The sequence below is a fragment of the Pyrus communis genome, chromosome 5, assembly GCF_041283825.1.
Source record: "Pyrus communis isolate YQ-2024b chromosome 5, ASM4128382v1, whole genome shotgun sequence".
NCBI lineage: Eukaryota > Viridiplantae > Streptophyta > Magnoliopsida > Rosales > Rosaceae > Pyrus > Pyrus communis.
The window spans coordinates 12104878-12121030 of record NC_142569.1 but is presented as its reverse complement, the minus strand read 5'-3'; the positions used below and the strand labels follow the sequence as shown (position 1 = coordinate 12121030).

The window sequence follows — 16153 nt, the reverse complement described above, 5'->3', positions numbered from 1 at the left end:
AATTTGACGGATATTTTTGTTGAGTAATTATGTGGTTTTCGCCTTTATGCGATGAGTTATGTGGTCTTGTCTTTTAACAATGATGTTATGTAGTCTTGCTCTTCTGTCATAACTTTATGTGACCTCATTCTTTAGCAATGATCGGTGTGTTTGCCGATGCAAATTTGTCATGTCTATTGTACTTTGCACTAGTTTTGTATAGGTGGCGTCTGTAGTTTTGTGTTCTTGTTGTTTGTTTGCACAAATTCACATCAGAGAGAAATATTGTACCCAATTAGCACTCTATATTTGTTTTTGGAGACGATAAATGAAATACCGCTCTATTGTTTCTTGCATGTGTGTGTATATATATAGGAAGCCTTTAAGGGAAGGGATCCCTATTTTTTTTGTTTTGTAAAAATGGAGATTAGTTGTGGGGTCCACACCACATGAAACTTTAACGATCTAAACTATCTATTTTTTAAGTTGCACTTTATAGATCATCCTTGCAAAATATTAGCCAAATCAGAAGTATTTAAGATATCTAATTTGGTTCAAAGAAATTAACGAATACTTTGTTATATAAGAAACAATAAAATTTTGTCTTGATAATTAAATAGGTAAATGGTTTTGGATTGAATTGAATTTTTGTTAGGATGATCTATGAATCGAGACTTACAAAATAGATGGTTCGGATCATTAAAGTTCGATGTGGAGTGAGCTCTACACCTAATTCCTAATTTTTTAAAACAATAAATAGAGATCCCTGTGCATAAAGAACCTGTATGTATCTACGTCCAGAGAAAATGTGCACCACCTTGGAGATTGGAAACAATTATTGACATTTGGAAGCTCCATAACTCGTTCACCAGTATTTCTTTGAAGATGTTCTGAAGGAAGTAAAATTTTTAATTTTTTTTGGTAAACTGAAGGAAGTAAACTTTGTGCCCGACTATCACTAACATTGGTCACTCCTTGGATGAAACTTATGCTTGGGACCATACCAGTCCTACCTCTGTTCGATACACACTTCCTCTTTATCGTATGATATGGGTTGTGTAAGAGGTTTTAACACCTATTCGCTGTTGTATTTCTCTTTCAGCATCTAAAAAATGGCATTAACTAGAATTTTTAAGGATTTTTATTTATATGTTTTTATGTTCTAAGTTGAAGAATGCGTTTATGAGGTTTTGTATCTCTAGAAGTTAAGTGTAGTTACTCATGCACACATGTTTAAATCGTACAAAGGTAAACATTACAACATAAAACAATCCATTTTATCTTTTGTTTTCTTATGTTGCACTTCTCTTTTTGTATATATTTGTATCAAACTAGGCGATTGATACATGGTCTTATGTTCAATTTTCAATTGCCTATGTTAAAGATCACGTTAAAAGTTTTCAACTCTGCACTTAATTAAGTTGCTTATTAAGAGATAGTAACTTTCATGACAAGGATACACTGACACGGAACGTTACAATAACAGTGTACTCGTGTCATGAAAGTTCTTCTCATATATAATTTAAAACTTATATAGAGTGTAGATTTCGTGTCTAGGGAAGTATAAATCTTCAATAAAGATCTTCAAATACACGAAGCTATGAAAAAAAAAATAACAAAGAGGAAAATTTCTATGAACATAAGGAGTCTTCTTCTTCCGAAGGGGTGCAGACGTGGCCATGTTGGTGAGTTCACCAACTAATCCGGATCCTCATCAGATCCTCTTTGTGAGAATCTTGGAAATCTGTTAATCGTGTTTGTTTATCATAAATCGTGTGATCAAAAATTATTTTAAATATTTTTATTTAAAATTAAATACAAACAGTACTTGACAAAAATTGACCACACAATGTACGAGAATATAAACGATTTACGGATCCCCACGCACCAAAAGAATCCGGAGAGTACCTCTTGGTTCACCAACATTTAAGTACCATATGGGTGACCAACTTATCTTCCTCCCTTCTCACGACCACCAAACTGCTTTAATATGCTTCTTGTTTGCCCTTAAATAATTGGTCACCGACTCACCAAGTGCTTCATGCCCACATAACATAAGGTTTTGATTATTCCCAGACTCCACATTTCAAGCTGTGATGGCTCCAACCTCCATCCATCTATCAAGGAACAAGAAAAGAAATAAAGGCTTTATTCTCTACTTTTATTCATGCGTTTCTTTACACTAATACACTTGAATTATGTAATCTTATAAATCATGAAAGAATTCACAAAACATGCAATCTTCAACAATCATCTTGCATTACCTATAAAGCTCTTTTTTTTTTATTTTCGTCCCTTGATTTTCTATTAACTTATTCAATTCAAAAATTAGGATAACTTGACAGTATGATGTGAAAATGAGATCGAAAGTCACTTTCTATTAACTTATTCTCATACTCCTATCTCCCCGTCCACACTCAAATTTGTCGTAAAAAATAATTTCCTCGCATTTCTTTTCACCTATCCTCGACTGTGATTTATTCAATCAAAAGGCTAAACTTAACAAGAACGTGCAAGAGGGAAAAAAAAAGATGTGAAAATCCTCTGTTTCTATCATTTTGAACTGAATAACTTAAAAAAACAATCGAGAAGCAAAAACAAGAGGATTGAGTGTAAAAAACACCGGGAGTATAACTTACTAACTCTATAATAGTAGCGCACAAGCGCTAAACAATTAATACGACACTAACCACACATTCATACGTACTTTTATTATCAAATTTTTTTTTCTCTCACAATTAACACTAACAAAGTTGCAGATGAAAACAAAATCCTCTGTCAAATGAGAAATAAATACCCATCAGAGACTACAACCGGTGTAAAACGCTACTGCACAGTTAATCCCTCACTATGATTACATTCATGTTCAGCCTCCAATACCATTCAAAAAGAAAAAGCTATAAAATTGAGAAATTGGAGAACTCAGTTTCAAAATAAACGACACGAGGAAGGTTAGGAGCCGAACAAGACAGCCTCTAGTAAATTCAGCATGCCGATACAACATCTAGTAATCCATGCCTCCCATGCCTCCTCCCATTGCAGGGGTTTCCTTCTCGTCCTTTGGAAGCTCGACGACAACTGCCTCGGTAGTGGTCATCAACGAGGAAACACTGCAACAGCGAGACAAGTTTCAGATCTTTGCTTTAAGAATGTCATTTAAAAAAAAACAAGGAAAATCCCGAGGAGCTTCAAGGCTTTATATGGATTACCTTGCAGCATCCACCAAGGCGGTTCTGATGACTTTCAATGGATCGATGATCCCTGCCTTTATCATGTCAACATATTCACCTGAAAGGAGTAGAGAACGAATAAATCCTTCTACATATTTTACAGTACTAGACACAGGTGAAGCCACCAGTTATCATGTTTGTTCGATGGATAAAAAGAACCAACCTTTAGCTGCATCATATCCAAGGTCAGGATTATCCTGCTCTAGTAGTTTGCCAACGACAACAGCCCCCTCGACTCCAGCATTAGAAGCGATTGTGGATACAGGCATCTAAAAGATAATGAAACCAAATGATAAGATTAAAATGCATATGATCCATTAGCAATTGATTACTTAGCTTTGTGTATTTTTTAATTGATAATCTGAAAGCATTTGGAATTCCTAATTTATGAAACTATTGAAGACTAGGTTGACATTTCATATTTTCCCCTTACTTAAAAAGGACTTCTTGCTAGTCTGAGCATGACTAGCATGAAGCTTAAAGCTACACTAAGTTTATTTGAATTACAAAAAGACGCCAAGAGAATGAGAAATATACAAGATAACTGTTTTTTTATTGATACCTTTAGAGCATTCTGAATTATTTGAACACCGATCTTTTGATCAAAGTTCGCAGTCACCAGTTTGTCCAGCTCTTTTGAAGCATATAGAAGGGCGGCACCACCACCTGCATATTGCAAGCTATTAATTACCATAAGATAACACAATTCAAACAAGACGAGCCAAACGCATTTCTAGAAGACAACTTACCGGGTACAATTCCTTCCTCTACAGCAGCCTTGGTGGCGTTTAGAGCATCAGTTACTCTATCCTTCTTTTCACTAACTTCCGCTTCGCTAGCTCCACCAATCTACAGAGTAAATCTCTATCAGACTTGTTTTCAGCAGAAACAGTGATTAGAATAAGACGTTTTAGAAATTAGATCTGTCACCCTAGACTCTAGACCAATAGAAGGGACAGAAAACAGTTGACAATTTTCAAAAGGAAAATTAACCTTTAAGACGGCAACACCACCAGAAAGCTTTGCAAGGCGCTCTTGTAACTTCTCTTTGTCATAATCAGAAGTGCTCAATTCAATTGATGATCTCAGCTGTCACAACAATCAAAGTCCACACATCACGTTAACAAACACAATGAAACACAAAATAGCTGTTCGAAGAGATTAAACAAAGAGAAGTAGCAAAAAACCTGTTCACATCTTTCTTCAATGGCTTTCTTGTCACCAGCCCCATCAAGAATGACTGTGTCATCTTTTGATACCGTAATCTACAATATCAAGACCACGCAAGTCATTAAACATTTCAACTTATTTAAAGCAGAAACTGAGACACCAAGATTATGAACATATGCTAATACAAAGTTGAAATATCTCACCCTTTTGCATGTTCCAAGTGTTTCTATTCCCACTTTTTCGATGTTCAGACCAAGCTCTTCAGTTATTACCTAAAAACCCAAAGAAAGAAAAAACAAAATGGTTCACTTGACAGCCTCCTAATAATGTGAACTTTTCGAGGAGAAGTGAAGAATACATATCAAGTTACCTGGGCTCCCGTAAGAACGGCTAGGTCCTGCAAATTTGCCTTCCTGTTTTCTCCAAATCCAGGGGCTTTAATTGCACAAACCTTCAACCCATCAAAACAATCATATCAGGACATATGAAGTATATATAGACAATCAACACTTCTAATATCGGATGCATAATCAGCACATAATATAAAATACAAGCATCACCTTAATTCCAGCACGAAGCTTGTTTATAATGAGCGTTGCAAGTGCTTCACTTTCCACATCTTCAGCAACAATTACAAGAGGTCTTTGTTTCTGAGAACACACATCAAATCAGGCAACACAATCATAGAAGCAATAGCACATTCACAAGATTCCAACAATACCACCAAAGAAACCCTTACCTGCAAGGCCAGCTCTAATATTTTCACTATAGAATTCAAATTTGAGAGTTTCTTCTCATGGATTAGGACGAGTGGATCTTCTAATTCCTGTAAAAATCAAAATGTCTAGTGAGTAAGCACAATGAAGCCGTTTTACAAAAGTGCGATAATTACCATGAAACTAGAACAGTGACAAATAATGATAAACTGCTTACACATTTTTGGTTCTTTGGATTGGTGATGAAGTAGGGGGATATGTAGCCCCTATCCAGCTTCATTCCTTCAACGACCTCCAATTCATTATATAGTGTTTTTCCATCCTGAAATAATTCAACAGGAAAACAAAATTAGAATCAGATTATGTAGAGAATGCGAAAGCTCCAATGTGCCACCACATACCATAATACAATACTACTCACAGAAAATTATAGGAAACAGGGAAAGATTCTAAGAAGGCAACTTACAGCTATGGTAATAACACCCTCTTTGCCAACTTTCTCCATAGCTTTAGCTATTAGCTCGCCAATTTCTCTCTCTCCGTTTGCTGATATTGTACCAACCTGTTCAAAGGAAAAGAATTCATATAAGCAACAAATTCATTACCATAAATTTAGACACTCATATTATTTCTCTCAATTCTCAAATTATAAAAAAGCAAACCTGAGCTATTTCTTCAGATGTGCTGATCATCCTAGCTCTACTCTTCAAGTTTGCAACAACAGAATCAACTGCCATTGAAATGCCTCGTCTTAGGTCCATAGCATTCATTCCAGCCGCCACTGACTTGCATCCTTCAGTAAATATAGCACGAGTAAGGACTGTAGCACAAGTGGTACCTGCAAACACAAATAACAACATTTGCATCACTATCTTCACAATCAACCAAGATTTTACAAACAGTTGTACATAACATGTAAAGAACACTCACCATCTCCTGCTGCATCATTTGTCGCATTGGCAACCTGCTTTACAAGACTAGCACCAATGTTCTTCACTTTATCTTTGAACTCAATACTCTTTGCTACAGTGACACCATCCTTTGTCACTTTTGGGGCACCAAAGCTTTGTTCCAGAACAACATTGCGCCCCTATCAAAAATCAAGCATGAACAACAACCATCATAATAAGTCAGATGGAATTGAAGACTGAGGGAACAATGAAACAAACTCAATTCACTACTTACAATTGCAGGAATTACCAAAATGAATAAACAAAATACGATATCCAACAAATCTCAGAGTTTATTAAACTACCCATAGATCATCAAGATTTAAACATATGAATATGAGAACTCAAAGCAAAAAATTGCTACCAATATACAGATTATTGTTCCAAACCATAGCCAGAATGCAATCAACCAATATAAACAAATCAAGAATGAAAAAGTCACGTACTTTCGGCCCCATTGTGACTTTGACAGCATCAGCGAGCTCTTCCACACCCCTAAGCATCCCGGCCCGGGCTTCAACACCGAATCTGATTTCTTTCGCCGCATAGTTCCTTCTCGAAATCAATTTACTGCCAATCTGAACAGTAAGGAAAACAAAACCCCACATCAAAACACAATTAAGCAATAAAAAATCACAACTTCAAATAGATAAGGAAAACAAGTACCTGTTGAGAACTGTTCCTAGCCAACCTGCAACCACAAAGCAATAAAAAATCAGAAAATGCGAGCGACCCAGATGAGAAAACAATCAAAGACGGTGACCTTTGGGGACAAGTTCGAATTTTGACAGAGGCAAGATGGGAGTACATACCTGGCTTTGGAGGCAAGGTTAGTGGCGAAGCGATACATGATTGATGAAGTTGCAGAGCACCTTAGAGAGAGAAAGAAGGTACGCAATCAGGAAAAGGCGAGGCGAGAGAGCGAGAGAGAGAGAGAGAGAGAGATGGGGAGAGAGCAGGAGAGTATAAAATGTGCAGCAGAGAAGGGTCTAGAAGCATTTGGTTAGGGTTTAGGGTTTTGGGGACCAGTTACTCTTGCTGAAAGCCACGGACCCTGGTGGGCCTTCTACGCAGGCCTGTTTACCTGAGTTTTCTTTTTCTTTTCAATTCATGATATTCATTTCTTTTAAGTATAATTTATGTGAATATTATACCGTGAAACTATTATCTAACGGTCACATACAATTCATACAAATATATATAAACTAGGAAACCAATCTTACCGTTAAAATTATAATTGTATTAGATATATATAAGTATTGTAATCAAATCATCATTTAAATACTTTTTCAATATATAATGTGATAACAAAAGTCACTGGTCTTGTGATTGATGAGAATGCTCCTATAACACTCAGGGGAATCCAAGTTCACGTTTAGGCTAGGCATAAAATGCGAACGAAACGTAGTTCTGTGGATCTCACTTAACAGAGAAGACACCTCAACAGAATATGCATCTAAGATACGCGTAATTCAGCAACATAATGGATTTCTTAGCCCAACAAAACTAGATAAGGAATAATCTCGCACCAATGATATTACAATCCCTATTGTCGTGACCTAGGCCACAATATTTGATGTGGTTAAGAGGCTTCCCTAAAGGAGACTCTTAATAGTTGCCCACTATCACATCTCCTTAATTGGCTTAATGGGCGTTAATAGAGGCTCAAACCAACCAATTAATAATAGTTAGCTACTCGTGCCTCATACAATCGTCTTCAAACTCATGTTTAATACTATATAAAGGAATGACCATCAACCAAGGAAAGATAATTGTTCATCTACCAATAAACTTAGAGCTTTCAAATTTATTTCATCTATTGAGTCTAACTTAGGCTTCGGAACTCACACCATACCAATGTAACAAGAACTAACTTGTCTTTATATTTCTTAATTGCATAATTATTAGAGTAATTTTACGCTTGCGTGAAGTTTGTTCACCACGTACTATTCATTCAGTTTTGATGTAAGTTCCTATTCTTCTTTATTTCTTCTGAGTTCTGGTACAAAATATCACACTTCTCTTTTCAAATTGTAAGACTTTTTGTATGGCATAATATCTTAATTTATCAATTTTCAACTGCCAATTAAATTGACTCGGTGTAAGCCTACGGGAATGTTGTTAGAGTTGCAAAATTAGCACTTCAGTGCAATTATATTAGCAATAAAGAAATGAAAGTTTTGACGAAACACTATTGGTACTATTTACTTTTAACAAAAAACCACATTTTACCTCTAGTACTAATTACCACACCTTTATTTGTCATTTTTTATTAAAATTAAAGTTTATTTTTTAATTTTTCGTTAGTTTTTCTTAAAGAAAGGGAGCTCCCCTTCGTTAAAGCTTGATTTGACATGCCGTATTAAACAGTAGCTTGAAAATTCCTCGACTTTACAAATCGTGAGGGTTTAAGTCCCTCTATTTCCAAAACCTCCAGTTGACTATCTAATTATTTTATTTATTTTAATTTTATCATTTTGTTAGCAAATCAAATCAAAATTCGTTTTATTTATCATTCTTATCTTCCCATTTTTTTAGCAATTTGAAAGAAGAAAAAAAAGGAGACAATGGCAAATCACAGTTGTCAACCTCTTTCGGGCTCAAAGAGGTTATCGGGAATTTCACTCTACCCGTGGCCACAATCATCCAAACTCACCAGCTCGGAACATCAAATCCAGGACCTTCCACAATTTGTTATATTTCTCATTAATTCTCATTCTACTCTTTTATGCCATTTCTATTAAACTAGCATCAAATTATTTATGCTACTCCACTTAATTTATATAACTCACGCCGGATAGCTTATGCACTCCAAACCCTCGGTATTATTAGTCGGGTTGCTGGAATAAAACCATGCTAGCTTTTTCTTCATCCCTCTCTCATGGATTACTCCATAACTTTCCCTAGCCATCATCTCAACCAGTATTCCTCTCTCTCTCTCTCTCTCTCTCTCTCTCTCTCTCTCTCTCTCTCTCTCCATGAAGAAGGAATTGGGGTTTGGGGTGTGCGATTGTGTATGGTTGTTGAGAATGGGGATTGGGTGGTGAAATAAGTTGGACTTAGGGCTAATAGATGAAGAGGCCATCGACCTGCATTTGCATATGCTTATGACAAACATCCATGGTGGCGGCGACTGCGTCTGGATCAGAGGTGGTAGTTTCTAGTATTTTGCCTATCAATTCGACGGGCTCTAAAACCAAATTTGATTTTAAATAGTGGAACTTGGTGCCATTAAATGTTCTTCAATCTCTTTTTTATGAAGTAGATGAACATCACAATCTTTGATTCTTTGTGCAACACAACTTTCATTAATAGGAGGAAGAAGTACAGACAAAAACAAGTCATGATGAACTAAGTGTTTTTTTTTTTTTTTTTTTTTTTTTTAAAAATTGAGAACAAGTCTGATCAATTCTCTTTAATTTGTTTATTCTCTTAAAAAATAGACATTAATTTTCTTTTACTGAAAAATCAAGTTTTTAATCTAATACTTCACCAAACGTATCATTAAATAATCAATAGACATGTCAAGGGTTAGACTCATTTCAATGTAACAAAAAAACAAAATTCATCGAGTTGAAGAATATTTGTTTTTAACCCGAGTGGTTTGAAGGAGTTGAAGTCCGTATTTCTTAACATACAAGAATGTGATTCAAACTCAATTTCATACGTTAGAACAGTTTAAATTTTAGAATATCGCATTGTAAAAGAAATATAAAAAAACAAACAAATGGCCTTACATTCATATTGCAAGACCAGCCACAGCAACACACCAAAGGAACAAAATTAAGAAAGAGCAAAGCGTATGGATAAGTAAAACTTTCTCATATATATTGATTAATCAGCTGCTCTCAATTGTTAATCACACTTAAACAACAATGATTTCAAGAACTACTTGATGGTGAGAGGGTTACATTTAAGTACATGACCTTTTTTCCCTTCTTAATACTAATGAATCCTTGAAATAATTAATTCAAACATGGAGATTAACCTTATGGAGGATGGAAACTAGCTTAGCAGGGGTTAATGGTTTCTCTTGGTAATCATCTAAGCCTGCCTCTATAAATTCTTTCGTGTCTTCACTGAGAGACGAATGCGACGAAACACCTGCAATCGTACTTCGAATTCCCATCGCACGCAGCATCCTCGTTGCCTATAATTCAAAAGCAAAAACAAACAAAACAAAAAAAATCAGTAACATTAACAGGTAAATTTAGAATAAACTTTCCAGGATTTTATGTCTTTATTTACATGAAAAAAAGAGAAGAAATTTACCTCAATGCCATTCATGACAGGCATGTCCATGTCCATGAGAATAAGGTCAAAATGTTTCCCTGAGCAGTGGACATCAATGGCTTCTTTCCCGTTCCCTACAACCTGGTTTTCTATGCCAAAGTTTTCCAGTAGTTTGTGGTGAATTCTTTGGTTGACTATGCTATCGTCTACAACAAGCGCCATCATCTTCGTGGTTGCGTTTTTGCTCTTCAACATTTTCGTTCTTTCAAACTTGTGTTTTCCAACAGTTTGTGGTGAATTCTTTGGTTTCCTGTATAACACAGCAGCAGACAGTGTTAAAAATCTGCTTTAATTAATAGCTTAATATACGAAATCAAAAAAGAAATTTGTGTATATATAGAAAGGAAAGCAGGCTTGCCTTCGAGATTTCCTTAGCAAAAGGAACCGAAACAAAAGACCAATATTTTCAGCATTAATATGCACGAGAGTGGTTAATCTTAGGAGGTCAGATACAATTTGGAGCCTTGAAATATCCAAATTATTTCCTATCATGAGTTCTTTCACAGATGTAATTCAGTAATTGTATGCTATTAATAATTATTTTTCACCTTGCAAAAATTGGTTGAAACTGCATTCTTGTTTATTACAAGTAGTATCACCACACTAGGGGGGGGGGGGGGGGGGGGGGGGGGTGGGGCGGGGTTGAGAAGGAAAATTTAAACTTGGACGCAGTAAATTAAAAAAGAACGCCCTATCAACCAGGGCAATCCGCCACAAGACTTTACGTTGTTTTCTAAGTCAAGCGCTAATTAAGCCAAAGAAAAGCCCGAAAAAAATTGTCTAAGACAAGGATTTAGTAGGTACCTTAAGATAAAGCTGAGATTTCTGCAAGTGATGTAAGAATGGTGAGACTTCTGCTATGATTGTGAGGCAGAAGATAAAGCAAAAAAGCTGGTTTTTTCTACTGTTGTTCCATGCGGCAATTTCAATCTTTTTATTAAAAAAAACGGCAGCAGAAACTGGAGAAAAAGGATCCTCTACTAAAAACCAAAAAAAAAAAAAAGGGGGAAAAAGGATGAAAGTGGCCATGTGGGGATACAGAGTATCACTTGGATTTAGTTGAAAATCTCAAAAATCGAAAATGGTGATTCTTTCCTTAATTGTTGATATGCATAAATCAGACGCTTCTACCTTCTTTCAGGACATCTTTGCATCATTTGAATTATGTGGATGACAGCAAGGTAAAAAGAAAGACGATAGTTGTATACTTATTGGAGCTTAGAGTTAGGTCGGTTGATAAGTTTAAAGCTTAGTATTGTTCGTTCTCTTACACTCAAGTTCGAATCTTCATTTTCATAAATTAGATCATAATGATTTAGATTTTAGAATATCTTGCCTTGTAGCATTTAATAGCCCCAAATTTGCTTTTCGTATAATTTAGGAAACCAAATCAGGAAGTACAAAACTATTACCATTGCCATGTGATCCAACACGGCATTCAACTTTCATACTTTGAAATTTTACCTTTTTTAGTTTTCACTTCTTTAGGAATCATATCAGCTTCTCGACTGGAAAATGAGTCTGGAAAGCCATTGTCAATATATATTCGTAATCAAGAATATCGTTTCTTAAGCTGCAGGTTTATTATGAGATCTATTTTCTTTTCTTACAACAAGATTCGAATTCAAGACTTATCGTTTTCTACCTATTGTTCCTAGTACACCAACTAGCTTTTAGTTTAATTGTATTTCTCCACCTACTTTTAAACAAATTGTTTTACGTGATATAGATAACGTATCATTTTACGTTACACTTCAAAACATTTAGGGTAAATACAAATTAAGTGTGAGTGAAACATGTGATGCGTTTACCCTTTGAATGTAAGTGAAACACGTGACGCATAATGTAAGTAGAACACGTGACCAGTGTGTTTACTACATAATAACGCTCTGAGTGTGAGTGAAATGCATGATGTATTTACACTCCGTGTGCAAGTGCAACACATAATAAGTCATGTAGATAGCAACGTTATAAGTATAAAAGAAATTCGTAGGGGCATACATTTTCTATATTCCTAGTAAAAATAGTAGTGCTAGTAGTTTCTCATCTTTGCTGTTTTGGTTGACAAACTTTGAAAAAAGACATGCACAACTCTGCCTGATCATTACGTGACATAAATGGTGATGGTTATGTGTCACTGTAATTGGACTAAATATCTATTGATGCCATAAACCATTTGTTGTTTGGCATGACAAAATTTAAAAGAAAAAAAGCGCTCACAACTCCACCAGGTCATTAGGCGTCTGAAAATGAAAAATAAAAATACTGATACGCCCTTGATCAATGATGAGAAATTTTTTCTATTACCAGTTTATATGCAATCACCGATAAGAGAAAACAAAATGCGTAATCGTATACAATCAATGATAGACAAAAAAATCTCGTGTATTCAGCGATAGAGACGCACCACATGGGGGCTTAAAAAGGAAAGAAAGAGACTATTCATTCTATAGGCACAAAATACACTCAACAAAAATATTTTTGGAGATTTTGACGTGATTGTGTGAAAGTCTAGTAGATGAAGTTATGTTTTTTAATGATGGTCCCAAATATGATTCTAAAATGTCGATACACAGCTGTGCCCTTAGCATTTTCAACTTTTCACCACCAATATATACATGCTTGGATCATATCTATTGTTGTTTTGGTGTTGTAGGCACACTGGTAGAGTGAGTTTCTTGTGTATTTCATTTAAGAGGCCAACATACAATTTTGGCACTCTTTGTGTGTTTATATCTAAAGGGCAATCTCACATCAGATAATATAAAAATAATTCGGTGGATTGTTATGAATCTAGAGACCAAATACTAGTTTTCATGTTGTGATTATCCTTGTTGCTTTAAAGAGGCCAACATTGTCAAGTTTTGTCAAGATTTCCTCGGTCTTTATTTTTCATGGGCAAATTTTGTCAGTATTTCATAGACGGACAGTGGTGAATTTATGATTCGAACCTTGTGGGGTCTCTGTGTTAGAGGTCTAAGTTTTTTTAGATAGAAATAGAGAACGAAGGGCACAAAAAAAAAAAAGTTTATTCACTGAGGTATTTCGCGAACACTTGATGGGCTTGTTGTCGTCACCTGAACTAAGTTGCACACGTGTCAAACAATATTAACATATGCTGAAGCAATTTGACAAGTGTTTTGTCCATGTAACCTGCAAGAGGCATACTATCAAACATACAAAAAGAATCTTCAGAGGACTTCACATATACTTTTCTCAGACTCTTGAGTGATCTTGAGACCACCTTGGTCCCAATGTGCATCTGCCACTATTGATGGATTTGCCACCTACTAATCAACACTGATACTGACGTAAAATTGCATTTATTAATCTCGCGCTAGTTACATGTATGGCATTCTGTCACAAAAAAATACAGCGTTATTAGTATCGAAACCGTTCATTATATATCATATTTCCTATTAACAAGTTTTGGACGCATACATTTTTTTACATTATTCAACAAATTATTTCACACCAAACGCAAGAGTTCAGAGAATAGAAGAATAAAATAAAAATACTTGTACATAGTATGGAGAACTTCTTCTTAAGATATTATTTGTCACATCCCGGTCCGGGGCGGATCACTTCCCGGACCCGTTCCACCACCGTAGCACGATATTGTCCGCTTTGGGCTTACCATTCCCTCACGATTTTGTTTTTGGGAACTCACCGTAGCACGATATTGTCCGCTTTGGGTTTACCATTCCCTCACGGTTTTGTTTTTGGGAACTCACGAGCAACTTCCCAGTGGGTCACCCATTATGGGATTGCTCTCGCGCGCTACTCGCTTAACTTCGGAGTTACCATGGAACCCGAAGCCAGTGAGCCCCCAAAAGGCCTCGTGCTAGGTAGGGATGGGAATATATATATATAAGGATCATTCCCTGGGCGATGTGGGATGTCACATTATTAGTACTGCTATATATATATATATATTATTAACTTTAAGAAATTTCGCGGAGGACTGCCATTGACGACCCAGAATAATAAGCTCATCGAACTAAAAACCCGAAAGGGAAGGTCAAGTAAAATTTAGACGTCCAACAACATGTTAAATCATAATAGCACGTTAAACATCATAACATAAGAACCAAGGAGGTTGAAAAGAGGATTAATCTTTCCTCGTGAACTCAATTACACATACCTAGTAATAATTAAGATCTAGTTAAGAAAATATATCCCTTCCAAGTCCAAATTAACGAGAAACGCGTTCATTCATGGAGATTCCTTTGTAGGGTTCTTCGGTTTTGGATGGTGGTTGTGTAATGCAAATTAGGCCACAGGTACATTACTGATAACAACATCCTCGAGGAGAAGAGGATTAAGAAGGTGGGGATAAACCAGTAGATTAAATGTAGTCCTGAGATTGTGCCGTGGCCGGGTTTCATCACTTTGATCAGTGACCAGACGTATATCCCCACGAGTGAAGCGCTCAAGATCGAGATGAATAAGGTGTAGGGATGAAGAAGAAGATCGTTTTGAATAGTCCTGTGACAAACTTCATGCTTATTCCTGTGGGAAACCTGTTGAGTATTTCTCTGAGAAACGACATGTTCAATGAGTAGTATGAGTTTGGTCGAGGATTTATTTCTTTTAATTTTTTTCAAGAACTCAAACTCAATAGTACTTTGTAGATTTGGTAAGAGAAAACTATGAAAATATATAGGCTCACACAAAACCCTAATTTATAAGGGAGAACTAATAAAACGTCCTTACAAAAATGTCCTTAAGCAACTTTTCTATTATTAAGGATTTTACCCTCGTGAAGTGCAACTCCCTTCATTGTTTAGTACAAAAATGTCCTTAACAATAAAGAAAGTGTCCTTAGTAATTTTAAAAAAAAAAAAAAAAGGTAATGCTAGGGTAGCCAAATTTTTAAACTAAAATTTTTAAATCAAATGATGTGGATGTTGATTAATGTGGTTATTTTCTGTTCATGAAATACCATTTGGTTTGCAATTTTAGTTTAAAATTTTGATTTACCTAGCATTATTCATAAAGAAATGTGCTCTAAATGATAAAAATAAAAATATAAAAAAATTGCCTAAGAATTTTTGAATAAAAAAAGGTTTTAAGAAAAACATTTTATTAATTTTCTAAATTTATAATGATTCCTTGTGCATTAAGGAACTTGTACTTCCTCAAATCCAAAACCAAACCCTAAGTATCTCGCCATGCAATCTCTTCCCCTTTATAAGGATTTAAAGATTCTTTTCCTTCCGACAAATATTTTAATATATTATATTCTGTTTTTAATTTGCACTCTAAAAATCTCATTTTGTACCCTCATAAGTGTATTTTTTTTTCTAATTATAAAAAATTTAAAGTGCAAAGTGAGATTTTTGGAGTTACAATATCGACTCACTCTAATTAAAGAAGAGAACCAAAATGGTATAATATGTCAAATAGATATATCGCTTTCCCTTTCTTTCCCCACAAGCCATCGCAGAGGCGCAGAAAAAACCACTAGGGGGTGCTTTATTCATGTGAAAAAGAGACGTAGGGAGGACGTAGCACCGTTGCCCAATTACAATCATCCAAAAGAGCATCCTGAATAATATTAGGCGCTCGCTCTTCAAACCACTCCAAACACACTTCATTAGTTAAACTGCTGCTGCCAGTTAGAGCTGTTATTAGCACTTCGAAAAAATCATGATACACTGCATCCCAAATGTGTGAAACATAAGACCCAAACATGGGAAATGTAAACAAAATCATGGAGAAATACAATACGACTTTTTTGGAGTGTCAGTAACAACACCCGACCAACACATAGAATGGCCAAACAGAGAACAAGATGGACGAGCTCATTACG

General features: G+C 35.6%; 2 protein-coding genes across 2 annotated transcripts; both read right to left on the bottom strand.

The window, feature by feature from the left end:
• Nucleotides 1-2657: 2657 nt before the first annotated feature.
• Nucleotides 2658-7101, bottom strand: LOC137725158 (chaperonin CPN60-2, mitochondrial). The gene is made up of 18 exons (XM_068463750.2): nucleotides 6858-7101; nucleotides 6712-6736; nucleotides 6492-6623; nucleotides 6026-6185; nucleotides 5758-5933; nucleotides 5562-5657; nucleotides 5313-5417; nucleotides 5119-5205; nucleotides 4940-5029; nucleotides 4750-4830; nucleotides 4583-4651; nucleotides 4397-4474; nucleotides 4203-4298; nucleotides 3959-4058; nucleotides 3772-3875; nucleotides 3373-3478; nucleotides 3189-3267; nucleotides 2658-3089 (listed from the first exon to the last, which is right to left on the bottom strand). The coding sequence occupies exons 1-18, from the start codon at nucleotides 6893-6895 to the stop codon at nucleotides 2984-2986; spliced, it is 1728 nt and encodes a 575-aa protein (XP_068319851.1). The 5' UTR covers nucleotides 6896-7101; the 3' UTR covers nucleotides 2658-2983.
• Nucleotides 7102-9852: 2751 nt separating this feature from the next.
• On the bottom strand, nucleotides 9853-11299 carry LOC137726984 (two-component response regulator 24). The gene is made up of 3 exons (XM_068465934.2): nucleotides 11143-11299; nucleotides 10318-10588; nucleotides 9853-10195 (listed from the first exon to the last, which is right to left on the bottom strand). Exons 2-3 carry the CDS (start codon nucleotides 10531-10533, stop codon nucleotides 10016-10018), a joined length of 396 nt encoding a protein of 131 aa, XP_068322035.2. The 5' UTR covers nucleotides 10534-10588; nucleotides 11143-11299; the 3' UTR covers nucleotides 9853-10015.
• Nucleotides 11300-16153: the final 4854 nt, after the last annotated feature.

Excerpts from the sequence above, each read along its gene's own strand:
- LOC137725158 (XM_068463750.2), bottom strand. The coding sequence starts at position 6,895 with ATGTATCGCTTCGCCACTAACCTTGCCTCCAAAGCCAG. Across the intron at positions 4,831-4,939 it reads AGCTTCGTGCTGGAATTAAG|GTTTGTGCAATTAAAGCCCC; the intron begins GTGATGCTTGTA and ends GATGGGTTGAAG. Across the intron at positions 4,475-4,582 it reads CACTTGGAACATGCAAAAGG|ATTACGGTATCAAAAGATGA; the intron begins GTGAGATATTTC and ends TTGATATTGTAG.
- LOC137726984 (XM_068465934.2), bottom strand. The coding sequence starts at position 10,533 with ATGTTGAAGAGCAAAAACGCAACCACGAAGATGATGGCGCTTGTTGTA. Across the intron at positions 10,196-10,317 it reads CTGTCATGAATGGCATTGAG|GCAACGAGGATGCTGCGTGC; the intron begins GTAAATTTCTTC and ends TTTGAATTATAG.